Raw genomic sequence first — 25,634 nt, forward strand, 5'->3', positions numbered from 1 at the left:
CTGTACTCCACGGAGAAGCCTCGCATTGTCACTCGGGCTTCTCGGGCCGTACAGGTGCCGGGGTCTGGGTGCTGCTCACTCGCCGCCCCCCGCACTGGCGTGCCGTGTGGCTGTGGGCAGGCCACTGCCACTACCTCCCCTAGGCCCAACCTGTGTGTCATCAGGCCCTCAGAGAAGGGTGAGCTAGCAAAGACCCCTTGGGAGCCTTGAGGTAGTCTTGGGGGGGCGGGGTTACTCTCGGAGGCTGCGACCACCATGCTCGGGGTGCCCAGTAGAGTGGGCGGGGCTCCCGTCTGCAGGGCTCTGTGAGTTTGGGACAGGAAGAGGGGCGCCACCAGGAGCACGTGTGCCTCCGGGTGTGGGGTTCCACACCAGCCCCCCTCCATCCACTTCTGCCCGCGTGCTGCGTGGTCAGCGAGACCAAAGCTTGTCATTTCTTTTGTTTGACATGTGTCACCACTCCATTGTCATCCTCACTAGAGTCCCATGGTGTCCCCGACCCCCACAGGGAAGGGAGATGCAGGCTTGGGGGAGGGCGTGGGGATGCCGGGGCAGCGGGTCCCTGGGCTTCGTCCTCCGGCTCAGCCTAGAGGTACGGGGCAGAGCCTGGAACGGAGCCACCAGCTGCGGACGGAGTAGGGAGGTCCCGGGCGCGTCTGGGCCCCTCCCTCCCACCCCGGTGGGGACTCCTGGGGCCTCCGCGAGCTCACTGGGCCCCGGTGTGGCCTTGCGTTGCAGGAGATGGTCTCGGAGCAGCGCTGGGCCCTCAGCAACCTGCTCCAGCAGCTGCTCAAAGAGAAGGCGCAGCGCGAGCAAGAGCTCCGGGAACTCCTGGTAGGTGGTAGGTGCGCGGGCCGGCCAGCACGCGGGCGCCGGCTTCCCCAACACAGCCGCCGTGCAGCAGCCGCGGGACGGGTCTGCCGAGAGGACACACAGGGTGTGCAAGGAGAGCCATCCCCCCGCTGTGCACTGCGGTTCCTAGCGAGGGTAGGCGTGTCCAGCTCTCGGGACGCCTGCCTCCTAACTCCTGGGGCTTTAGACGCAGGCTCTCAGAATGGCTCTGTTCAGCATCTGAGGACAGTCATGCGTGTCTGTGATGGATAAGTTTGCGCGGGAGTGGCTCAACTGTCCCCTAAACCCAGGTGCACCGACTCTGGTACAGGGCAGGGCGCAGAGCCTCGCCACGGGCGCCCCCAGACCCAGCAGCCCGGAGCAGCGGGGACAGGGCCCAGGCTCACCAGCCAGTGCTGAGGAGGCGGAGTCATTGCGCTCGGCGACTTCTGAGCTCCCTGCCAGGCCAGGAGAAGAGCGAGATCCGCCTCCTCCCAGCCCCATCCGAGCCCCCGTGTGAGCCGCCCGTCCCTGGGGTGCTGACTGCCACCTCCTGCACGCCGGGCACGGTGCGCCCACAGCCAGGCACCACGGCCACCTGCTCTTGCTCTCAGTGGGTCTGGCATGACTGGACTCCCCACCCCAGCGGGGCCAGGGAGGGCCCTGGCTGCTGGAAGAGAGTTGCCCACAGCCGGGGGGCCAGGGGCAAGAGAGGCAGACCTGGGCGAGTTCCCCCTCACCCTGAGCCTCCGTTTCGTCAGCTGAGAGGTGGCACGGAACTTCACAGAATTGTGGGGGTTACGCGGCCGGCGGGTGTACGTGCATAGCACAGACTGGCACCTGGAGCCCGGAGGAGGCCAGCGGCTGTGGCCCGGCTGTGGCCGTAGCCGGCCCCTGCTCCGTGCTCCATCGTGGCCCCTGGAGCAGGGCCTGGCTCAGGATGGCGCCTGGCAGGACGTGCAGGCGTGCAGGGCTGTGGCTCAGGTGGACAGTGTGGCCACCTGCGGGGCTGACCTCTGAGGCTGAGCAGCAAGACATCCCGAGGGCCTGAGAATCAAAGCGACGGCCCCAGGAGTCAGCGACAGCCCGGTGCTCTCCTCGGCGCCTCTGGGCCCCTGGCCGGGCACCTGGAAGGCGGTCAGTCCTCAGCTCCAAGCAGAGGCGGGCGCCCCTCCCAGAGGGGGCGAGACCTCCGGGCTCAGCATCTCCCCTGGCCTGGCGTGCGTGGCTGGGCAGGGCAGCTACTTCCCATCGAGGGGTGGGACACTGCTTGCTGGTCTGCACTTGAGCCGAGTGGGTGGGCAAGTTGCCCGCAAATCCCAAGCGCGTGCACCTGTTCCGAGGAGCGGCACTCAGCATGGTCGTCATCGTGGTGACGGTTTGTGCTAAGTGACTTCTGCTTCATTCTTGGCAGACGGAGTTAGAGGCCAAAAGCGAGGCCAAGCAGGAGAACTACTGGCTCATTCAGTACCAACGCCTGCTGAACCAGAAGCCCCTGTCCCTGAGGCTGCAGGTACAGATGGGGCTGCCCACCGGCCGGGGAGCCACAGGGCCGCCTCTCAGAGGCGCCTCCAGTCCCTGGCCATGCCCTGCCCCCAGCCTGCCCAGTGAGATCCCACCAGGGTGCCCCAGCCCCCAGGGGACAGAAACAAGAGCCAGGCATGGTCGTTCTCGTGAGGGGAGACCAGGCACTGGTCACTACGTACGGGCAAGCACCCGTGGGCCTACGTGGGACGGGACCGTGCACGGGTGGGTGGGGCCGCTGTCCTCGGAGGGTGTTTGAGGACAGGATGGGCGGGATTCTCTCTCTTTCTCTCTCTCTCACACACACACACACACACACACGCACCTGTTCAGTTTTTACCGAGCGTGCGCTGTGCCGTGCACACCACTCGGGACCCGCTGCTCCCTCCCAGCAGAGGCGGACGGCTCCCCAGGCGCGTGCCTGCAGCTCTGCCTCATCGCCTGCAGACCGCGTCCCGCTGCTTAGCGTGGGGCGACGCCTGGTGTCCCGCTGCTTAGCGTGGGGCGACGCCTGGGTTCTGGGACGTCCCCTTGGCCGCTGCTCAAGCGGCTTCCTCTGCACGTGGAGCCGGGGGCTGCCTACGGCCCCCTGGGCACTTCCACGTGTGCTTTTGGGGGAAGTCTCAGCAACACGCCCCGCCTTGTAGGTCGCGTAGGGGGCGCTCAGAGCCTCCGGGTCTCGTAAACTGTGGGCTCTCTTCATTCTCCCCGCTCGTGGCTCCGTGGCCTTTCCCGTGGCTCTGTCTGCAGGAGGAGGGCATGGAGCGCCAGCTGGTGGCCCTCCTGGTGGAGCTGTCGGCCGAGCACTACCTGCCCCTCTTCGCCCACCACCGCCTCTCGCTGGACGTGCTGAGCCGGATGCGTCCCGGGGACCTGGCCAAGGTGGGAGCTGCAGGCCTGGGGGCGCTCAGCGGGCGGGGCTGACTTGCCTTTCACGTGGTTTGCGGTTCAGCCTGCCCAGGGCCACCGTGCCCCTGGATGGGGAACACCTGCCCCCTGCCCCCACCCACCCTCCTGTGGGCCAGACAGCCCCCCTACCAAGACGATTCTTCAAGCTGCAGGGTGACGTAGGTCCCTGGGGGTGGTCTGGCCCACATGCCGACCACCTAAGGCTGACCCGGGGGCCCGAAGGTGCCGGAAGCTGGGAGCAAGAGGCCCTCAACGTGGTGGCTCCCGGCTGCGTCTCCTGGCCCAGCCAGGCCACAGCTTGCCCCGCCTTGTTCTGCCACAGGTGGGCGTCTCGGAAGCTGGCCTGCAGCACGAGATCCTACGCAGAGTCCAGGAACTGCTGGACGTGGCCAGGACGCAGCCAGGTAGTGAGCCGGGGCCTCCAGCAGGGCCCAGCTGTCTGTGGGGGCCCTGGGCCAGGGCGAGTCCTAGGAGCTGGGTCCTTAAAATCCCCTCCCAAAGGATCGGGAGCCCAGTTTATTTACTATCATTCTTTTAAAGTAACTTAAGGGGCTGGCACTATGGCTTACTTGGTTAATCCTCCGCCTGCGGCGCTGGCATCCCACATGAGAGCCGGGTTCTGTCCTGGTTGCTCCTCTTCCAGGCCAGCTCTCTGCTGTGGCCAGGGAGTGCAGTGGAGGATGGCCCAAGTGCTTGGGCCCTGCACCCCATGGGAGACCAGGATAAGTACCTGGCTCCTGGCTTCGGATCAGCGCAGTGCGCCGGCCGTGGCGGCCATTGAAGGGTGAACCAACGGCAAAAAGGAAGACCTTTCTCTCTGTCTCTCTCTCTCACTATCTACTCTGCCTGTAAAAAAAAAAAAAAAGAAAAAAAAAAAAAAGAAATGGGGAAAGCAGGCCACGGAAATGCAGGCGCGGGGAAGCCTCAGTAGCAGAGGAGGGGCCTCCCGGCCCCCCCGGCCCCTCCCCTCCCTGAAGCACCTGCTGACACTGGCTGATAGCTGGAGCCACGTGTGCCGGGTCCTTGAAGACAGGCAGGGAGCTGCCCTGGCCCAGTGCCCCCTGCAGGCCAGCGCCGCGCCTGGGCAGGCCCGCGTGCGGCTGTGGGGATGCCATGGTGGGTTGTGGAGCGATGGCCGCAGGACTGACGGCCGAGGGCAGGGCAGGAGTCGGGGGCTCCCGGGTCCCACACACACGGTGGGCACCGAGCATCTGCCGAGCGCCTCACAGCGGCCTGCGACGTGGACCCTTCTCCCGCCCCCTGAGAGGGAGACGAAGGCCAAGGGAGGTCAGCACGGCTTTCCTAAGGCCCACAGCGGGCAGAGGATGCCACCTGGGCTGAGACCGGTCCCACCCAGCTCCCTGCTGGTGCACCTCCTGGGGCAGCAGTGACGGCCCAAGGACTGGGTCCCTGCCGCCCATGTAGCAGATCCAGACTGGTTCTAGGCTCCTGGCTCTGGCTTGTCCCAGCCCCGGCTGCTGCAGACATCCGGGGAGGGACCAGTGGGTGGAAGCAGATTCTCTCTCTCTCTCTCTCTCTCTCCCCCTCTCTCCCCCTCTCTCTCTCCCTCTCTCTCCCTCTCTCTCTCTCTCTCTCCCTCTCTCTCTCCCTCTCCCTCTCTCTCCCTCTCTCTCTCTCTCTCTCCCTCTCTCTCCCTCTCTCTCTCCCTCTCTCCCCCTCTCTCCCTCCCTCTCTCCCTCTCTCTCCCTCTCTCCCTCTCTCTCTCCCCCTCTCCCTCTCTCTCTCCCTCTCCCTCTCTCTCTCTCTCCCTCTCTCTCTCTCTCTCTCTGTAGTTTAAGTAAAGAGAAAATAAATAAATGAAAATTTTTAAAAGTCCCTCATTAAAAGGTGCCGCTCCCATCCTGCCTGCCTCAGGAGGCAGAGCAGGGAGAGGCCCCGCTCACTCCCATGTTACAGACGCGAGCGAGGCTCTGTGAAGAGAACTAAGAGGGCTTGTAGAAAGGAGAGCCCCTCCCAGCGCTGAGGGCAGGGCCCCGCCCCGCCCCGCCCCGCCCCCCCAGCTCGCTCACTTGGAGCCGCGCGCGGCCAGGGGGTCCCTAACGATTGGGGCCTGTCTCTCTGGTCCCCACAGAGCTGAAGCCACCCGAGGGTGAGGCCCTGGGACCCCCCACAGCCCCCCCAGAACCTCCGGAGTTGGTGAGGCCGTCGGCTCCCCCCGCAGAGCTGGAGGTGCAGACCTCGGAATGCGTCGTGTGCCTGGAACGGGAGGTGAGTGTGAGCGCTGGGGCCCGCCCTCCGCCTCTCCAAGCGTGGGGGTGATTTCTGAACATTCTTCTCTAGGTGCATAAGTATCTTGTGTTCATGGGAACTTTTGAAAATTTCAGAAAAGCAAATAATAATAATAATAATAATAATAATACAGGAAATAAAAATGACCCACGACCACCCCGGTGCCTCCCGGCGGGGGCTGGACTTTGGATAAGCAGGGCCGCACCGAGGGCGGGGGCGTCGGGGCCAGGCGGGGGTGGGCAAGGAGTTGGGGGGGGGGGACATGCGCAGAATGCACGCGGTCCTCTTTCCTAGCTCGGGCTGGGAGTTTGTGCGTTTTCACAGTCCGAGAGAACGAGCCAGCAGACCCGGAGCAGGCTGGGGGGTTTCCGGTGGTGCGGGCATGGGTTCCTGCACGAGCCCACGGCCCGCGCCCTCCCCGCAGGCCCAGGTCGTCTTCCTCAACTGTGGCCACGTGTGCTGCTGCCAGCAGTGCTGCCAGCCCCTGCGCACCTGCCCGCTGTGCCGGCAGCAGATCGCCCAGCGCCTGCGCATCTACCACAGCAGCTGAGCGGCCGCCCGGAGGCCCCGCCTCCATCTCCCAGCGCTTCTGGGTCGGGGGTAGTGTGGACGAGGGGCGGGGCCGTGCTGGTGGGGGGCCGCTGTGCCGCCCCGGCACTGGGAGATGGGCTGCGGGTGACTGTCCAGGCCTCCGCCCCAGCCTCGGGTGACTGTCCAGGCCTCCGCCCCAGCCTCGTCTCAGCTGCTGCCTGGCGCTCTGCACCTCCTCACCGCGCGCAGCCAAAGCAGGAACGTCAGCAAACCCACCTCCGCCTGCCCCCCCCCCAGTCAGCCCTGGGGCCTCTGGGGAGCCTGGGGGTGGGGGCGCGCAGGGTCCGGGGAGGGGCCCGGCACAGGCCACACCGCTGGCGAAAGCCGGGGGAGAGCCTTTGCCAAATGCAAGAGTGCCCCCACATCCGTCCTTAGTGGTGGAGACCAGGCCCCAGGGAGGGGGGCTCCGAGCAGGGGCGGCAGCCTGCTACCCACCGGTGGGTGCACGTGGGCTGGGCATTCCACCTGCGATCCCAGACCAGGAAGCTGAGGCTTTGCAGCAGGGGCAGAGGCCCAGAAGCACCCCGACTCCAGAACTCAGGCAGTTGTACAGGTTGTGCACTGCACGATTCCAGGGGCCATGCACACTGCACTCACCGCGGAGGCGCATGCTTGTTAACACTGTTTCTGGCAGGTGGCTCCCACAGTAACCCTGGCCAGTCTTCGGGCCTCAGTTTCCCTATCTATTCAGTAGGTGTGGGGACTTACGCTGGTGGCCACCAGGGGGCGCTGAGGGCTCGCCCCAGGTGCAGCAACCACGAGGGGGCACAGGTCTGGGGGTGGCAGGGAGTTCGCTGCTTCCCAGGGACCATCAGTCGGGCGGCGCTGCCCGAGGCACCGCGGACACCCCCAGCGGCGTGGGTCCCACTTCCCCCAGCCCTCGGCTTCCCCTCGGGGACCTCTGCTCACCCCCACCCCACGCCCTCTGGGCTCAGCCAGCCCCGTCCCTGTGGGCCGCATTCTGACCTGCGGGTGGGGCACCCGGCCGGCTCCCTCACCTCTGCCGGGACCCCTCCTGGGAAATGCTGAGGGCAGCACCGGGGACTCCAGGTCCCAGGTCAGGCGCGTGGCCCCCAGCCGGGAGTCCACAGCGGAGCATGCACGCAGGCGTGTCGGGAGAGCAGGCACGGCCGGGCCCGCGCTGTGGCGGAGCGGTAAAGCCATGGCCTGCAGCACCGGCCTCCAGGTGGGCGGTTCCTGTCCCGGCCGCTGCTAACAGCCTGGAAAGAGCAAGGGAAGGTGGCCCGAGTGCTGGGCGCCTGCTGCCCACGTGAGAGACCCCGGCTTCAGCCTGACCCAGTGAACCAATGATGGATGACCTCATCAAAATTTGAAAGAAAGGCAGGCCTGGCCGTCGTGGCGTGAGTGATGGGTGCCCCAGGGCCCCAGCTGGCCTCCTGCCGCCCAGCACTAACGTGCAACACTGCACAGGGCGAGCTGAGAAGCCACCAGACAGCTGGTCACCCGTGAGCTCCAAGTGGGCCTCAGCTGCCTTCTCTGTGAAATGGGACCACCTGAGGCCCCAGTCACCCAGGCCCACACCCCTGGCACCACACCAAGCTGCGGCTTTAAATAAAGCATTTATTGATTAGTAGAAGCTACAACGGTTTGCATAGTATTTCCAATACAATATGGGGGAGGACGACCTACGACCCCCAGGGCACTGGAGGGGGCATCGCACAGCAGTGTCCTCGGGGAAGTTAGTGACACGGTGGGGCTGGGGGGACCCGGTTCCTGAGCACCCGCCACCATCTGGGGGTGCAGGGCGCGGGAGGGGACCCCCTGGGGCTGGGAGGAGGCGGCAGCTGCTCTTTCTGCCCCTTGAAGTAACAGGGGAGAGGGCTGGGCAGGGCACAGCTCTCAAGCTGGGGGGCCCAGCGACTCAGTGGCGCAGAGGCCGGGCACGGCCTGACCCAAGTCCTCACGGCATCCTGGGCGCCACGGACCCCCTCAGGAGCCCACTGGCTCCCGTCAGGCAGGGCGTCTGCTCCAACACTCCTGCTTCACGCGGCCTCCTCAGCGCAATGCATGCACGGAGGCCCGGAACGGACAGGAGCAGAGGGGGTCCCGCGCCGTGGGGCGGAGCCAGGCTGGGCTGGGGGCACGGGAGGGAGACGGGGGGCGCCTCGCTCCGACTCAGCTGCCCTTTCTGCCTCACCTCACTTGCGCTCAGCACACCTCCACTGCACCCACCAGCACGTTCGGGGCCCTCTTCGGCCCAGCTCGGGCCCATGCTGCACCCCCTCTGTGAGGCCCCCCGAAACCCAGCCCTGCCCCTGGCGTCCCCAGCCTGGCTCCAGCCTGCAAGCTCCCCGGGGCAGGGGAAGCCAGGCCGCGGCCCACCGCGAGCCTGACCCTGGGCCCAGTGGGAGCAGCTCTGTGCACCGGCCCCGCCTCCTCCCGGGGACCAGGCGCAGTGCCCGGTGCCTGGATGTGCCCCCTCCAAGAAGGATGGCGAGGCCCGTGAGGGGAAGGGAGGCCCTGGGGAACAGGAAGACGGGTCCCCAGTCCCACCTAGGCTGTGTCCAGCCCCCAGCACAAGGAGGAAAACCCCAAAACCAGACCCTGCATCTGAGATCATCCCAAAGAAGCGCAAACAGGGCGAAGAAGTGGGGCTGCGCCCAGGAGAGGGACTCGGGGGGCCGCCCTGGCCCCCCCTGCACCCATAAGGCACAGCTTGGGGCTCCCCCTTCCCAGAGCTGCCAGTGTCTTGGAGGGGGCGCCCCATTGCCCTGTCCAACGGAAGCTCGGGTCCGCTGGGCCTAGAACTCAGTCTGCACCCCGGCGCTGTCCTCTGTGGTGGTGTGGATGGGGGCGCGGCCGCCAGGGCTGGCCACCTGCTCGCCTGTCTCCTGGTCACTGGGCTTGGGGGGCTCACAGTCCACGGCCTTCCCAGGCGGGAGCTGGTCGGGCGGCGAGGGAGGCGGGGAGGAGGCCTCAGGGGCCGCCTCGGGTTGGGGGCTCTCCTGGGCGGGGGCCCCATTGAGCAGGGGGCCGAGCAGCGGGGGACTCTCAGCCTGCAGATCCCGGGCCAGCAGGCCGCGGAGCTCGGTGACACTGTCCGGAGACTGTGGCTCGGAGCCGGCCTGGAAGGGCAGCCCCCCCTCCTCGTCCTGGACCACGGAGACCACCTGCTTGGCACGCCGTCGCTTTTCCGAGAGGCTGCTTGCTTCGGCGGTGCCGGGGCTGCTGTCGCCGCCCCCGGGGCTGCTGTCGCCACCATCGCCGTACTCTTGGCCCCAGTCGATGGGCGCGCCCTCAGCCAGCAGGTGCAGGTTGGGGTCACTGTTGTGCAGGACGATGCTGTCCCGGTACAGGTTGTGCTTGCGCTGCACGGCCGCCTCCTTCACAGCTGGGGGGCCATGGGGCAGGGGTCAGGGTGCTTGCCCGCCCACCCCGCTGCACGTGGCAGCGCTGTCCCCTTAAGGCGGCGACCACCGTGGTCGCAAAGCCAAGGACCCTCCACCCTCCTGGGGCCGCACGCCCGGTGACAGCGGTCCCCGCCAGCCTCGGGCCTGAGCCCCCTGGCCGTTCCCCCCCAGAAAGCCCGGCCGGCCGGCGCTCACCCTGCAAGATGTCTTTCATGACCGTCTGCAGCACCACCTCCTCGTACGTGTTCTCCACCAGGATGAACCTGGCGAAATCCTCGAAGATCAGCTCCTGGAACCGCGGCAGCTCCTGCGGGCGGGCGGGGAGGGCCACAGAGGCGGGGGTCAGGGCCGCGGGGCGGGGGCGGGGGCGGGGGCGGGCGCTGCGGGGCGGGGCTGGGGCTGGTGGGCGGGGCGCAGAGGCTGGCGGTCAGGGCCGCGGGGCGGGGCTGGGGCTGGCGGGCGGGGCGCAGAGGCTGGTGGTCAGGGCCGTAGGGCGGGGGCGGAGGCAGGCGCTGCGGGGCGGGGCGGGGCTGGGGCTGGTGGGCGGGGCGCAGAGGCTGGCGGTCAGGGCCGCGGGGCGGGGGCGGGCGCTGCGGGGCGGGGCGGGGGCTGGTGGGCGGGGCACAGAGGCGGGGTCAGGGCCGCGGGGCGGGGGCGGGCAGAGCCGCTGCGGGGCGGGGCTGGGGCTGGTGGGCGGGGCGCAGAGGCTGGCGGTCAGGGCCGCGGGGCGGGGCGGGGGTGGGTGCTGCGGGGCGGGGCTGGGGCTGGTGGGCGGGGCGCGCTCACCGACTTGCAGGTGGGCGCCAGCTTCTTCAGCAGGAAGGGGATGGCGATCTGCAGCAGGGCCTCGCGGAAAAACTTCTTGCGCACCGAGCTGCTGTCATAGTCGTATTTCTGCAGGAGGGGGCGGGGCGGGGGTCAGCTCCGAGGCGGCCTGGCCGGGGCGCGGGGGGCACCGGGGCGGGGGCGGCTGCTCACCTTCAGCACCCGCTCCAGGATGCGCTGGATCGACTTGCACAGCTCCTCCCTCGTGGGCCCCTTGCCCAGCTCCTGGTGCAGCAGGGTCTCGAAGGTGTACACGGCGTTGTCCATTTGCTGTGGGCACATCACGGGTGGGGGTGAAGCCGCCCGAGCGACCCCGGCCCCTCCCCTCAGCCCGCACCCCACCCCCAAGCCTGCCACGGTGCCATGGGGGGCGGTCTACATGCTCCTGGGCTTACGTGCGCCGCGGCACACGCTCCCTGAGTCCCCAGCGTGTGCCTGGCACAGAGCTGAGCGCTGGGCGACCCCTGCCCCCAGGGAACAGGAGCACAGGAGGGGGCTGGGGGCGCACACACAGCTCCAAGCCAAAGCCTGCAGAGCAGAGGCCCCAGTGTCCCAGCAGAGGGAGGGGCCCGGCTCAGGCCGGGGAGGGGGCGTTGGCGGCGGCAGCCTGGGGCCCACCTCGCGCATGTGGATCTGGGCTCGCTGCTTGAACACGGCCGTGCTGGACACGTCGAAACGCTGCTGCAGCCCGTCCAGCCGCAGCGGCTCCATCTTCTCGTAGCAGCTCTGCATCTTCAGGGGGTGGTAGGCCAGCTGCGACAGCTTCTCCATGTACTGCGGGGAGAGGGTGTGCGTGGGGCCGAGCCGGAGCCCTGAACACCGCCCCTCGCCTGTGCCCTGGGGCTGCCACTGGGGCTACCGGCGAAGACCGCCTGGAAGTCGGCGGACAGGGAGGAGGAGGAGGACCGGGCGGCGGAGCATGTGGTCCAGCCTCGGCAGCACGAGGTTCCTGGCCCCTCCTGGGTGCTGGGTGGCCTTGGGCAAGGCGCTGGCCCTGTCTGGAACTGCTCGTCATGATCTTTCCAGTTCACCCCAGACATGGAGCGCGGAGCAGGCTGAGCCGCGGGGTACATTCTGCCTGCTGCTCACAGCTACGTGGGCTCCAGGACACCGCGGCACAGGGAGCGTGCAAGGACACCCACCCGAGACAGGCTGCCGGCGCTGGGTGCGAGACGGAAGGCTCGCTCCCTCCCCCCTCCCCTCGGGCCTGCGCACAGGAGGGGGCGTGGCCGAGGCCTCACCTCGCCCAGCTTGTCGATGCCCCCCTCGTTGATGACGTTCAGGTTCATGTCCGTGACCTCCTTGAAGAAGACGTCGCGCACCTCGGTGAAGCCCTGGCTGGTGGGCACCATGAGCGCCTCCAGAATGGACGGGATGTAGGGCTGCACGTGGTTCCGCACGCACACCTCTGCCTTGGGGAGGATGAAGGCTGCGCCGGGCAGCCGCGAGGGTCAGCGCCGCCCGCCGCCCCGCTGCCCGCCGCCCCGGGGGCTCCAGGCCCGCTGTGCATTCTTGAAAAAACCAAAACTGCCAACTAAGCCAGCCTCGGGTTCTGTAGACATGGAGCCGGCGCCCCCACACAACCCGGAGTGACAGGGGGCCCGTGGGTGGGGCCACCTCCCGGACATTTTGGTCCCGGGGCTGTTTCGATGTCCACCCTCACCCTTGCCCACTAATGCTGTTTGTTGCACTCTGGGTGGCCCATCCTGCTCCCGGGGACACAGCTGGGGGCACAGCCGAGCGCGGCTGTGTCCCGGGGACAGCTGGGGGCAGAGGGGATTAGAAGGCAGTGAGCCGGGCCTGCAGGAGCTGGGTTTACAGAAACGCCAGCTTTGGCAAAACAGCTCACCCGGCCGCAGGGACTACGGCTCAGCTCGGAGTCTGACTTTTGTCAATGCAGCCAGCCAAGTCACCACCGCGAGACTGTCACAGATCAGGGCACAGAGAGCTGGCCCCGGGCCTACCTCGGATCTTGCTGGCCAGGTGCTCCTTGGAGGTGATGACCTGGTCCATGTCCGTGCGGATGACGGCCTCCATGGCCGGCCGGGCCTGCTGCAGCTTGGACAGCACGGCCTCGAAGCTCGCCTTGGCCTGCTCATACACCATGCGGTACACAGCGTCCGAGATCTGCGGGCAGAGCGGAGGCGTCAGGGCCAAGGCCGAGGCCGAGGGCACTGGGCCAGCGGCAGGCCCCACCCCCTCCCGGCCCGGCCACGCCCACCTGGATCCACTGCCGCTGCCGCTCTTGGGGTTTCCCCTTCAGCCGCGGGGCCAGCTCTGCCTTCAGCTCGGGGCCCAGCTCCTCCAGCACCAGGTTGCTCAGGATCTAGGGCCGGGGGCACAAGCCAGGGCAGCAGCTGGGGCATCCACCTGGCTGGCGTGGTGGGCCCGGCCGCACAAACCCCGCGTCCCCTGGCCTTGGCCCCCGTGCAACCCACGGCCCGCTCTCCGGAGCATCGGCTCCCCAGGCCCCAGACGTGCCTGCCTGGCTGTCCTGCTGGGCCCTCAGACTGGGGGGGGGGGCAGTGGTGAGACTCACGGGGGCCCCCACCCCAGGGCCTTTGCAGGTGCTCCCACCCACCCCCGGCTGGGAGGCAGCGCACACACACAGCCGGCAGTGTGGGATTACTGACTGCCTGCTCCCCCTGCTGGGCCAAGGCAGGGTCTCCCGTTCACAGCTGCACCTGGCACCCGGCCTGGGGCAGGTGCTCAACACCTGAGACCCAGTGGCTGTGCCGCAGTGGCCCCTGCTTGTCCTGAGCCCGTCCTCCCCTTCCGGCAGCGCCCAGAGCCCCGTGCCTAGGGCCAGCCCCGCCCCCGGGCCCCAGGGTGACCTCTGAGCCTCCCCAGCAGCCCTCCTGGCCTCACCTGCACCTCATTCCCGCACAGCATCTCCCACGTGCCGTACAGCTCCTTCGACTGGCGGTACATGCGGATGGCGTCCGTGAACGCGGGGCCCTCCACCTTGGAGTCCTCCGGGATGCCTGTGCAGGACAGGGAGGGGTGACGAGGCCAGCAGCAGACCCCCCCACCCCAGCCTGCACGGCGGGGCCACCGCTGTGACCCTAGCTCCCTGGAGCAGTAGCGGTCGCGGGAGGGGACCCCCTGCGCCTCCCCCCTCCTCCTCACATCCACCCAGCACCCGAGCCCCAGGCGCGGCCACTGCAGAGGTAAAGAAACCAACAGCTCCAAGGTCAGGCCGCGGGCCGAGGGCCACAGGGCAGGAGGGTCCAAGCAGGACCCTCGTTCCAGTCCCCTTCCGCCGGCCGCACGACCCCAGCACACGGGGCATCTGTAAGCCAGGAGCCTGGCTCTGCTTTATTGACCAAAATAGGCAATTTGCTGCTGGTCCCACGAGCCAGCGTGTGCCGAGCCTCGTTCACTGAGCAACAAGGGCCTCAGTCTCTTGCTCTGGGAAATGGGAGCAACGACCCTGACCCGGCCTCCCTCGGACACGGGCAGCTGCAAGGCCACCTTGTGGGGAGGGGCTGCGGCCCCTGAAATCCGAGGGAGGGGGCGGGGCCGCGGCTGGGGCTGTGGGCCCAGGTGAGTGCCTGACAACGGGAAATCACCATTTCCTGTCCCTGCTGCTGGTGGTGCTGCTGGCTCGATGCCGGTGAGCCGGGGCTGGGTCGATGCCCAAGGTGTGGACCCCCACCCACCGCCACCCCCGCTGCTGGGCTGGGCAGGCAGGCAGGCAGCAGGAAGTTGCAACACCCAGCTGGGGGAAGAACGTGGTTAAACGCCACCGAGCCAGGCGGCGGCCGGCTCCCCTGGCCGCGTGCCTCTGACCACAATGTCCCCAGCGCCTGAGGAAGGGGAACCGGCCGCCCGCACATCACAAACCCCAGCGCCCACGGCCATGACTACGCGCTGAGTCACCCGCAGAGAAAAAGTCCCTCTCCGAGCCTGGCCAGCCGCAGGAATCACGGCCTCCCAGAGCCAGAGGGGATCTCGACGCGGGGGAAACTGAGGTCCAGCGCTCATCTGGGCTGGGGAGGGGGACGTGAGCAGGCAGGAGTGACGGGGAGGGGCGAGGACCCCACACACTCCACGCTCCCCGGAGGGCGTGGCGGGCTCCTACATCCCCTGCACACAGTGGCTCAGGTGAGCAGCGCGGGGCTGGCAGGGGGAGGCAGCCTCGGACCCTGGGGACCCCCTCTATCTGAATGCCCAGCCGCTGAGTCTGACCTGTTGGAGGGCCTCTCTGAGCGGTCCCCATGAGCCCGGGTGCTACTGTGCCCCCTCCCTGAACCCACGCTGAGGCCCAGCCCCCAGCATTCGGGCCAAGGGTCTTGGATGAGTCAGGCTGGGGGGCCCGGGCAGGGCTACTGCGCCCCAAGTCCATCGGGACTGCGTCAGCAGCATCAGGAAGGAGGGGCGGCCGCGGGGGGACACAGGGAGGAAAGGCCTCATCGCCACCAGCTCTGGAGACCCCGGGCTGGGACCCACGACATGGCTCCCCTGCCCCTCAGGGGAGGGGGACGCTGTCCCCAGCCCCAGCAAAGCCACAGCACCGCCCAGGCACACGCAGCCGGGGACCCGCTCGCCCCCGCCAGCCAGACCTGCAGGCGCTGAGGGGGCCCTGGGCAGACAGGACGAGCCCTGACCCCTGTGCCCCCGCCCATGACGGAACTCGGCTGGCCGGGCAGGGCCACCCCCAGCTGCTCTGGGAACGCAGGATGTGGGGGGGCAGGGCCAAGAGCTGGCGTCCGCCCAGCCTGGCCTCCTTCCCCACCCACCCCCCACTTCCTGGCAGCCCCTGGAGTGAGCAGTTCCAGGCTCCACAAATTCCAGGCAAGACGGAGACAGCAGGGAACTTTCTCACAGGCCCTGGGGGGTGGAGGAGAGGCCCCCACTGAATCCAGCCCCGCCCACCCCGCCCGGGGTGAGGCCTCCTGGCCACAGCACGCAGCCTCTAGCCTGGGGCCGCTGGGTGCCAGGCTCCCCACCACTGCGGGCGGGCTGGGTCACTGTGCCTGGGACACACGCCCACCCTGTGTGTGCCCACCTGGCTAGGGTCACCCACCCTGCCGACCCGCTCTGTCACAGCCCTGGGAACCTGGGAAGGCAGGGCCAGGCAGCCCCGGCACGGTCCCTGGGGACCCGGGACCAGGTAGCCCCTTGGTGGGCAGCAGGGCTGGGACCAGCCCAGGTGCAGACCTGGTGCTTCCGGCCAGGCATTTACAGAAGGGCAGAGGCGGGACAGGGCGGGCAGGGCGAGCTGAGCCCGAAGGAGGCAGCTGAGCCCCAGGGTGGGGGCGGGGGGGCACGCCCTCTCCTACCCAGGGCCGGATGGCCTGGGTCCTGGGCAGGGTTTTCCTTCCCCAGGGGCAGAAAGGCCCCCCAGGGTCTCCTCGGGAGACAGCCCCAAGCCTTAGAGCCCCGTGAGGCCCCCCCAGACCTGGCCCCAGAGCCCCCCACAGGTCCCCCCCAACCCAGGGCCTCACAGCTCCTCAGCCTCTGGGGCTCCCAGGTCCTCCCTCTGCCACCATGACTGAGCTCCCCCAACCTGCACACTGCAAGGCTCCCAGCTGTGACCCCTGTCCCCTGGGGCCTCCTTCATCTCCCCCTTCTCCCCCTCCACACCTCGGGCTGCACAGGGGCAGGGAACCTGTCTTGCTCCCTGCTGCATACTTGGTGCCCACGGCTGGGTCCTCCCCGTCCTCCTGGCTTTGGATTGGCACAGCTCCAGCCATTGCGGTCAATTAGGGAGTGAACCATCAGATGGAAGACCTCTCTCTCTCTCTCTGTCTCTCCTTCTCTCTCTGTGTAACTCTGACTGTCAAATAAACAAATAAATCTTTAAAGAGAGAGATGGTTCACTCCCTAATTGACCGCAATGGCTGGAGCTGTGCTGATCCAAAGCCAGGAGCCAGGAGCTTCCTCCAGGTCTCTCACATGGGCGCAGGGGCCCAAGGACATGGGCCATCTTCTACTGCTTTCCCAGGCCACAGCAGGCGGCAGCTTTACTTGCTACGCCACAGCGCCAGCCTTTCTCTCTCTCCCTTCCCCTCATCTCTCTCCCTCTCTCCTTCTCTCTTTCTCTCCTTCCTCCCTCCCTCCCTCCCTCTCTCACTCTCTGCCTCTCCTTCTCTGTGTGTGTGTAACTCTTTCAAATAAATAAATAAATCTTTTTTTTTTTTTTTTTTTTTTTGGACAGGCAGAGTGGACAGTGAGAGAGAAAGACAGAGAGAAAGGTCTTCCTTTGCCGTTGGTTCACCCTCCAATGGCCGCCGCGGCCGGCGCGCTGCGGCCAGCACACCGCACTGATCCGATGGCAGGAGCCAGGAGCCAGGTGCTTTTCCTGGTCTCCCATGGGGTGCAGGGCCCAAGCACCTGGGCCATCCTCCACTGCACTCCCTGGCCACAGCAGAGAGCTGGCCTGGAAGAGGGGCAACCGGGACAGAATCCGGCACCCCAACCGGGACTAGAACCCGGTGTGCCGGCGCCGCTAGGCGGAGGATTAGCCTAGTGAGCCGCGGCGCCGGCCAAATAAATAAATAAATCTTTAAAAAAAAAAGCTACGTCGGTCACCCGAGGTCGCGTGGACAGAAGGCGGCAGAACTACGACTGCGATTTGTTTCTGATTCAGGTCCACATTCTCAACCAGCACACGGCTCTGTGAGTGATTCTCTGCTCTTTCCTGAGCAACACAAAATGTTTTTGTCAGGGCGGGCATTTGGCCTGGCGGTGAAGGCGCCGGTAAGACAGCTGCACCCTGGGCCAGCGCTGCGGGGCCGCAGCGCAGCCAGCATCCCATGTGGGTGCCAGCTCAAGTCCTGGCTGCTCCACTCCCAGCTGCTGCTAACGCACTTGGGAAAGCCAAGTCCTTGGGCCCCCGCACCCACACGGGAGATCCAGAACAGGCTCCTGGCTCCTGCCGTCCGCCTGGCCCAGCCCCGGCCGTTGCGACCATTCGGGGAGTGAAGCAGCAGGTGGAAGACCTCCCTCTCGGTCACTCTATCCCTCCCTCTCTCTGTAACTCTGCCTTTCAAAGGAACAAATCTTCAAAGCAAAACAGAGAGACGCCTGCGGCCCATGTTGGAGTGCCTTGGTTTGAGACCCGGCTCCGCTCCGAATCCTTCTTCCTCCTTTCGCACAGCCTCGGGGGCAACGAGTGATGGCTCAGGTACCTGGGCCCCTGCACCCACGTGGGAGACCCGGATGGAGCTCCTGGCTTCTGGCTTTGGCCTGGCTCAGCCCTGGCTGTTGCAGGTGTTTGAGGAGAAACAATGGAAGCTCCCTGTCCTTAAATAAATAAACATTTTTAAAAACAAGAGTGTTCATGAAGGAAGATCTCTCAGAAACCCCGGAGAGGAACCTAGAACAGCTCGTAGAGCAGGACTGCCATGCCTCATTCAGCCACCAGGTGTCAGGCTGCGCGCAGGAGCAGGCACTGCCCCTCCCGCCCCTGCACCTGCCGGCACTCACCATTGTTGCAGTGCCGGACGCAGTCCTGCAGCACCGCCTGCCACTTGTCCTGCTCGGCTTCCGTCATCATGCAGAAGTAGTAGTGCCGGGCGTAGGGGTGCCAGAGGATGAGCGGGAACTGAGTGGGGCACTTCAGGATGGGGGCGCTGCCCGACTTTGACGCGACCCCTGTGGAGATGGAGCCACTGAGCACGGCCCTCCCAGGGAACGGGTCCCCAGCTCAGCCGAGGGCCAGGCTCAGGCCCAGGGCAGGCAGGCTGTCCTGGGGCGACCGGCTGCGCCCCCACAGCCTGGCTGAAGGAGCCTCAGAATCCGGCATCTGGGGACACACTCGCGTCCACCTTCCTGTGGAACGAGGCTCTGCACTCCGAGTGCCGGGCACGGCCAGGCAGGTGCCAGCCCTGGGTTCAAAGGCCAGCACTGCCTCTGGTTTTCCCCTTCCAATCTCGGCTGCGGAGGCCCACATGGGGAGAAAGGCACGTGGGGCAGGGGACACGATACATAAAAAGGAGTTTTTCTTTCTGCTTTGTGGGTGTGGATATCTGAGCTCCCATGAGACCCTGCTGTCCTGGGCTGTGACCCGCCCTGTGGTTCATAATCCAACAATAACAGCTCTCGGCACGCTGGCTTCGGGTCGGCCCTGCTGGCCCGGTGCACACGGCACCTCTTGGGGTCGACACAGCTCCCTGAGGTCGTGGGAGAAGCGACGGGTGTGTAGACCCAGCACACAGCCCGCTTTGGGGCTGGGACCCAGGAGTTCCTGCCGCCAGCAGGTGGGCAGGGGGCAGGACCTGGCTCTCAAGACACAGCTGGGGACACACCCTGCCCCCAGGCGGGCCCACCCCCTGCCCCTGCATCCTAGGAGTCACCTGTGTGGCGACACTATTCCCAGGAGGCTTCCAGGGAGCCTCGGCCGGGGGTGGAGGACAGGAGCCATCTGGAGTAACGGGGGGCAGTCACCGGCCCCTCCTCCCCAGTGGGAGGCCCTCAAGGGCTCAGGGCGGTGGGAGGGCGGAGAGCGGTGCACCGTGAGGTCAGGAGCTGCAGGACGTGGGCGAGGATCCCACTGTGCAGCCCACGCACGGCATGTTCTCAGGCAAAGCCCCACTCCCGGGCCCGGAGGCCCCTCCTCGAAGGGCTCCTTTGAGCAGCGGGCTCAGGGCCACCCCCTCCCTGGCCAACCCCTGAGGCCCAGGCAGGACGTCCTGGCCGGGGGCCAGTGGGCCTTTACCTGGTAAGGAGTTCCCCACAAGCTCCAGGTACTGGTCCACGGAGGTGAGGATCTTGTAGCCAGCACTGTTGATGATGGCTCGGGGTGGCACCTGCCGCTCATAGGCCTGAGGAGGGGTGACAGAGATGTGCCCAGGCCCCGTGCCCAATGGTGTTATCCCATGGGGAGGAAGGAGCGGCTCAGTGCCCTGGCTATGGGCGCCATCGGTGGGGTGATGACGACAAGGCTCCTAAACCTCCCATGCTTCAGTGTGAGCACAAAGCCGGGGAAGCCCAGGAAGCGTTGAGCGCCAGGAGCGGGCCCTGTGCTGGGCGTGTGGCCCATTCTCTCCACGGCCGGCTCTCACCCCAAGGGGCACCCTGGCCACAAGTCCACCCAGCTGGCAGGGAGCAGGCGCAGGACGTGAACCGGGGTATCTGCCTCCAGAGCCCAGGCCCTCTGCCCATCACCTGGGCCTGTCCACCACCCTGCCAGGGGCTGAGTTATCCCCTGGACACAGCTTTCCCAGAGCCAGCTGGGGGTGGGTGGTGGGGAGGCAGCGCTGGGATAGCCCATACAGCAGGGCTGCCATGCCGCTCCCTGCCACCAGGTGTCACTGTGCAGCGCAAAGCTGTCCCTGACTGACAGTTCCTTGGAAGGCGGGGCGGGGCGGGAGCGTCGGGGGCGGGGCCGACGTGGGGGCGGGGTCGGCTCACCACTTTGTTCTCGTACAGCACCAGCCCGTAGTTGTGCGGCACGAGGCTGTAGCGGTTCCGCCACTTCTTGCTGTCCTCCTGGTACTGGAAGAGGTTCCCCGAGAAGATGACGCGCTCCTCCAGCGGCACCTGCGGGCAGGGAGCCGCGGCCGTGAGGGGATGCCATCTCCCGAGCGGAGAGCCTCGGAGGCAGGCCTGCGTCTCACCCATTCAACGGATGGGAAGAGCGAGGCTCCGGGAAAAGAGCTCATCCAGGGTCCGGGCAGGGCAGTGGTGAGGCCAGCAGGTGGACCCAGGCCAGAACCGATTTAGGACCCAGCCAGACCAGGGTCCCCTGGGGACCCGTCCCGGGAAGGGGCAGCTGGCCCATCTGCCCACCGCTGCCACCATGCAGAGCCGCCAAGGCCTCAGGGCCCAGACGGGGCTCTCCCCGGCCCTGGGCCTCAGTCTCCCCTCAGAGCAATGGAAGCTTTAATACGCAGCTCCAGAGTCCCCCATGGACGGGGGCGGGGTAGGCGCCTCTGACACTGGACCTGCATCCAGGCAGGCTGGTGGCCGTGTGGGCTTCAGCCTTCCTCACGCTGGCGGTGGGGCTTGGGCCTGTATTGGCTTTCTGTGAGCCTCAGTTTCCTCCTCTGTAAAATGGGGCCACCTGGAGGCCGTCAGCCACATCACCCAGGAGCCACCAGGGCCACTGGCAAGAGTCTTTGTGACCACCCCTCCCCAGGTGGCAGCAGCCACGGTGCTTCCTGATGGAGAAGCACACAGGGAGGCTTCTGGAAGGGAGAGCGGGAGCCCAGTGCAGCGTGCGCGCCTCCCGCGGTAGGCAGGGAAGGGCCTCGGAGGCCTGAGCACCTCGCTCCCTGGGCACGTTGCACCTGCTCTGCGGGGAACACGGTGCCTTGGCCACGCTGCACCAGAGGCCATTCTCGCACGGGGCCCAAGCTCGTCCGGTGTCCTTGCCCTTCCAGGCCGCCCCGCCCTGCCCCCAGCTCCTCTGCAGCGGGAAACACAAAGCCCTCGGAAAAGGAGAGCCCATTGTGCCGAAACAATGGACCCCAGCCGGCTTCCTACCAAGGATAAAAATATTTACAGGAAAAAAAGGTCCCCCCAGACGCTTTGCACGCTGTGGTCTAAATTTAGACCTCTAAATCCAGCTCTCCCTGCGCGTCTTTCTAGAAAGAGAAGGCAGAGCTCTCTGTGCGCCCTAGTGAGACCTCGGCCGAAGCCCCAGGGCCCCAGCGACAGGGACGGCCCTGCAGGAGGCCGAGCAGAAGCCCCCGGCCCAGGCAGCCAGGCTCAGGCCGCGTCCCCGCCACCACCCAGGCTGCCCCCCATCCCAAGTTTGGGTTTTATTTTTAGGACTTTCAAATGGCAGAGCTGTATTTGGATTGGAAGGCCTGCAGGAAGTGGGATGGAACCTAGCTGCCCGGGGAAGATATTTTAAATTTTATTCCTTTATTTATTTGACAGGCAAGGAGACAGATCTTCCATCTACCAGTTCTCTCCCCCAAACGCCTGCCACAGGTAGGGCTGGGCCAAGACCAAAGCCCGGAGCCAGGGACCCAAGGAACTGAACACCACCCGCTGCCCCCCAGGGTGTGCATTAGCAGGACTCGAACCCAGGCCCTCCACTGGGACACAGGTGGTCCAGGCGACAACTTAATCACTGTGCCAAATACCCACCCCGCAAGAATCCCAGACTCTGCCGTCAGCAAGGAGACCCTGGGGCCTGGTCTAACAGCTTCTCCCGGCTGTGCCTCAGTGCCCCCGGTGCGCGTGCCCCAGAGCAGAGTGGCTGGGGCCAACCCCACAACGTCCAGTATGGACAATGACCATTTCATTGTTCCCATCATTTCTATTTCTATTATTATTAAATTACTCGTATTATCCAATGATCCCTGTGATCGCTCTCATGAAAATAGCTGCTGTTTGGGCCGGCGCTGGGTAAAGCCACCATCTGCAGCACTGGCATCCCATGTGGGCGCCGGTTCGAGTCCCGGCTGCTCCACTTCCGATCCAGCTCCCTGCTATGGCCTGGGAAAGCAGTAGAAGATGGCCCAAGTCCTTGGGCCCCTGCACCCACGTGGGAGACCTGGAAGAAGCTCCTGGCTCCTGGCTTCGGATCGGCGCAGCTCCGGCCGTTGCGGCCATCTGGAGAGTGAACCAGTGGATGGAAGACCTCTCTCTCTCCCTCCCTCCCTCTCTCCCTCTCTCTCTCTCTCTCTGCCTCTGCCTCTCTGTAACTCTGCCTTTCAAATAAATAAATAAATCTAAAAAAAAAAAAAAAAGAATATAGCTGCTGTTACGATGATGGTGAAGTTATTCCTATTGGGTTGATATTGTCAGGACAATGTCATGAAGGTCGGCTTTCCGAGTGGTAATGGGACCAAAAGTCCCCACATTCAGGGGCCGGGGGACCTGACCCCTGGTGCTCCTTTGCAGAAGTTCACAGCCCTGTGAGTACACAGGGCGGGCCCCACATCGAGAAGAGGCCCAGGGCCAGGCGGGCCCACACGGAGAAGACGCCCAGGGCCAGGCGGGCCCCGCATGGAGAAGATGCCCAGGGCCAGGCGGGCCCCACATCAAGAAGACACCCAGGGCCGGGCAGGCGGAGAAGACGCCCAGGGCCAGGCGGGTCCCGGGCTGCACGTGGCGTTTCCCTCTGCCCCGACAGCAGCTTCTCCCGATTCACCCGGCAGGGCCAGGGCCCCCTCTCCTCCCACACACCTGCCGGACACCCTTGCCCCTGCCACCCCGCAGTCCCCAGGTTGCCGTGACACCATGGGAAGAGGCAAAGGGGGAGTGTGGTGCTGTGGGCGGCGCCAGCACTGCCCCAGCCTCCCCTCCACCCGGCTGCCTGGGGGGCAGCAGAACGGGCCTCTGGCTGGACTCAGACTCTGGTCCCAGGCAAACCAAAACCCCGGGCTTTTGCGCTCGCCGTTCCCTGTTCCCAGTAAGTAGCCATCAGGTCCTGGGCCGAGGTGGCACTTCCTCCAGGAGGCCCTCCTGGGCCACCGAGACCAGGTCAGGCTGCCACTGTCTGCGTTTACCCTGCCACCCTCATGGCGAGACAGCCGGTCACTGCCCGCCTGGGCGGTCCCAGCACCCGGCCCGGTGCAGCGGCTGAGCCGTCAGCAGAGACTCCACGGAAAGTCCCACGCTCCTTCCAGCCTGCACCGGGCTCTCCCACCACAGGGGATGCGGCACCGGACAGGGCATCCTGCAAGCCAGCCTGGAAGTGAGCTGTGTGGACGCTGCTCCCTGGGCCTCGGGCAAAGAGGCACAGCTGGTTTTGGGGAGGGGGATGGCTTTGAAAGGAACCCAGTCCTACAGGGGCGTGGGTTCGAGTTCGGCTGCTTCACTTCCAATCCAGCTCCCTGCTAACGTGCCTGGGAGGGTAGCGGAGGAGGGCCCGGGCCCCAGCACCCATGTGGGAGACCCAGATGGAGCTCCTGGCTCCTGGCTTCAGCCTGGCCCAGCCCTGGCTGTTGCGGCCATTTGGGGAGTGAACCAGGGGATGGAAGAGATCTCTCGCTTTCTGTTCTTCTCATGGTGTAACTCTTTCAAATAAATAAATAAATCTTTTTTAAAAAGAAAGGAACCCAAACCCGTAGCCGGGGCCTCCCCTGCCGCTCGCACTCCATCCCCTCCCAGAGCCTTCCAGCCGCACAAACTGCCCCCCCCCCCCCCAGGAAACTGCTCTGCCCTCTCCAGCCCACTGTGGTGTTTCTCACTGAACGCCCATTGGACAGACAGAGAAACTGAGGCTCAGCAGGGAACACCCTCACCTGAGGGTACCCGGCAAGTCAGGACCCCAGCCCCCTTGGCCATCCGTCTGCTCGCCCTGTCCACGCCCCACTTCCTCTCTCCCACAGCTCAGAAGGGGGTGCCACTGTCGGATGGGGAGACTGAGCCTTGAGGTGGAACCAGGGCTGGGGCTCCCAGCTCCCAGGAGCATCTGAACCCAGGCCCCCGAGCTCAGCCCACAGGACCACAGGCTGGACATGGGGGAGGGGCACGGAGGGAGGGCTGCAGCCCAGCACAGCCCCACCACTCACAGCCCGTGCCCCGGATGACCAGGGCAGTGTGGAGAAAGCCAACAGGACCGGCCGGGAGAGGGCGGCAGGAGAGCAAGGGCCTTCGCAGCCCGCCCACCACAGAAACGCCAGCACTGGGGTCACCCCTCACCCGGCTAGCACCCCGCTTCCAGGACGACCAGCCCAGCCGCTCAGACTCCCCAGAGGGGACGGTGGGTGCAGACGGCAGCCAGGGCCAGAGCTCAGCCCCGCAGGGCCAGGCCTTCTCTCCTGGTCACCCGGGGGGACAGAGAGGCACTGAGAGGGAACGACCCCAGCCAGGACATGTGGGGCCGACCTGGGCCCCTGCCCTACCCCGCCCAGTGCTCAGACCCAGGGCCTCGGCTGCCAGCTGGGGGGCGCAGCTGCTCCCCGCTCTGCACGGCTCCCTCCCCAGCCCCACACCCGAGCCACTCGCACCGTCCCCAGGCTGGAGCCAGGCAGCTTCCAGGCCCAGAGCGCTGAGGCTGGGGCCACAGGAAGCCGCCCCCCCCCCCCGGCCGCTCACCTTGCGCCACAGCAGCTGCGCCTGCGGGGAGCCCGTGCCCTCGATCTCGTGGCGCATGCTGTTGAAGAGCGCGACGCCATACTGGTCCTCGTAGAAGCGGAGGAACTCGTTCAGGACCTTCCCGGTTTTCTCTGCAAGGGAAGAACACGCAGACGGTGAGGTCGGCACGGATCCGGAGACCCCAGGGACGGGTGCAGGGGGCACGGTTGGCTCGGCGGCCGGCCTGCAGCTCCCGCGCAGGTCTCGGGAAAGGGCGACCCCCCGGACCAGACGGGAGCGTGGGCCACGGCCGCAGACCAAGAAAACCCAAAACCCCACAGACCAGCGAGAGGCCGCAAAGGCGCACGGAAGCCAGGCTGTGGCACCGGGCAACACCAGGGAGCCTCTGACCGCACGGCTGGGAAGCGCGGTCAGACGCAGAGCCAGGCTCCCGGGGAAGAGCCGGGGCCTGAGAGGCAAAGAAGGGGCGCGGCAGGGCCACGGGAGAACAGTCAGGGCCCAGGGAGACCAGGGAGAGTGGCGGCCTGGACAGAGGAAAGGCGTGGAAGGCGGTGCCAGGCTGTGCGGGGAGGTCCCCGGCCAGGTGCGGGGACGGAGTACAGAGCCGACTTGGCTTTCTGCTTTATTTTCTTTTATGGCATTTGAATTACCTTACAATCATGATCCTTCCATAACCCCAATTAAACAGACACACACACACACACACACACACACAACGCTCTAACTGAACTCATCTAGAGCCGAGTGTTTGCCCTGCGGTTGAGACACCTGCAACCCACAGCGGAAGACCTGGTCCGATGCCCAGCTCCAGGCCCTGCCTCCAGCTTCCTGCTAACAGGGACCCTGCTGGGCGGCAGCAGTGGGGAGGGACCCTGGTGGGCAGTGGGGAGGGACCCTGGTGGGCAGTGGGGAGGGACCCTGGTGGGCAGTGGCAGCGGGGACTCGGGGACTCTGTTCCTACCACCCACATGGGGGACCTGGGCGGAGGTCTGGACTCAGGGCTTCGGCCCCCAGCCCAGGGCCGCTGACGTTTGGGGAGGGACCCGGCGGTGGACGCTCTGTGTCTTGGCTCCACTCTTGTGCTAGGGCCGTTTCTGGGCGGGGAGAGTGAGCCCCGGAGCCCCCGGGGGTGTCTGTGCTCCCAAGCAGCTCCATCTGCAGATGAAGAATCAGGCCTGGGGAGGGGAGCGGGTTCCTGAGGGACGGACCCCCTCCACTGCCGCTGCCATCAGTCTGGGATCCCAAGTCCCCCAGACCTGGGCCTTCCTCCTAGAAGGGGCTGACAGGACCCGCCCCGCCCGCGCTCAGTGCCCGGGCACCAAGGGCTCCCAGGCAGGACAGTGGTTCCCGTCACCCCCTCCACAGCTCTGTGAGGCCAGGCCTGTG

General features: G+C 66.4%; 2 protein-coding genes across 9 annotated transcripts in view; one reads left to right on the forward strand and one right to left on the reverse strand.

Moving 5' to 3' along the window:
- Nucleotides 1–7,709, forward strand: part of LRSAM1 (leucine rich repeat and sterile alpha motif containing 1) — a 35,849-nt gene extending 28,140 nt beyond the window's left edge. For 7 of the 8 annotated variants that reach the window (XM_070057058.1, XM_070057056.1, XM_070057040.1 and 4 more), the window contains 7 exons: nucleotides 739–834; nucleotides 2,246–2,344; nucleotides 3,106–3,237; nucleotides 3,587–3,668; nucleotides 5,357–5,493; nucleotides 5,939–6,201; nucleotides 6,233–7,709. In XM_070057058.1, the coding sequence (XP_069913159.1) occupies nucleotides 739–834; nucleotides 2,246–2,344; nucleotides 3,106–3,237; nucleotides 3,587–3,668; nucleotides 5,357–5,493; nucleotides 5,939–6,064 (672 nt within the window). In that variant the 3' untranslated portion in view covers nucleotides 6,065–6,201; nucleotides 6,233–7,709. Of the gene's footprint in view, nucleotides 1–738; nucleotides 835–2,245; nucleotides 2,345–3,105; nucleotides 3,238–3,586; nucleotides 3,669–5,356; nucleotides 5,494–5,938 lie in introns of all 8 variants that reach the window. The other variant, XM_070057042.1, reaches the window with a different exon arrangement.
- Nucleotides 7,667–25,634, reverse strand: part of NIBAN2 (niban apoptosis regulator 2) — a 45,484-nt gene continuing 27,516 nt past the window's right edge. The window contains exons 2-14 of the mRNA XM_051854992.2: nucleotides 24,249–24,379; nucleotides 19,662–19,790; nucleotides 18,967–19,072; nucleotides 17,736–17,903; nucleotides 13,170–13,285; nucleotides 12,523–12,627; nucleotides 12,266–12,428; nucleotides 11,543–11,730; nucleotides 10,920–11,075; nucleotides 10,455–10,571; nucleotides 10,263–10,370; nucleotides 9,672–9,783; nucleotides 7,667–9,457 (exon numbers count right to left, since the gene is read on the reverse strand). Coding sequence (XP_051710952.2) covers nucleotides 8,868–9,457; nucleotides 9,672–9,783; nucleotides 10,263–10,370; nucleotides 10,455–10,571; nucleotides 10,920–11,075; nucleotides 11,543–11,730; nucleotides 12,266–12,428; nucleotides 12,523–12,627; nucleotides 13,170–13,285; nucleotides 17,736–17,903; nucleotides 18,967–19,072; nucleotides 19,662–19,790; nucleotides 24,249–24,379 — 2,189 coding nt within the window. The 3' untranslated portion in view covers nucleotides 7,667–8,867. The remainder of the gene's footprint in view (nucleotides 9,458–9,671; nucleotides 9,784–10,262; nucleotides 10,371–10,454; nucleotides 10,572–10,919; nucleotides 11,076–11,542; nucleotides 11,731–12,265; nucleotides 12,429–12,522; nucleotides 12,628–13,169; nucleotides 13,286–17,735; nucleotides 17,904–18,966; nucleotides 19,073–19,661; nucleotides 19,791–24,248; nucleotides 24,380–25,634) is intronic.

Source organism: Oryctolagus cuniculus, chromosome 1 (assembly GCF_964237555.1).
Source record: "Oryctolagus cuniculus chromosome 1, mOryCun1.1, whole genome shotgun sequence".
Taxonomy (NCBI): domain Eukaryota; kingdom Metazoa; phylum Chordata; class Mammalia; order Lagomorpha; family Leporidae; genus Oryctolagus; species Oryctolagus cuniculus.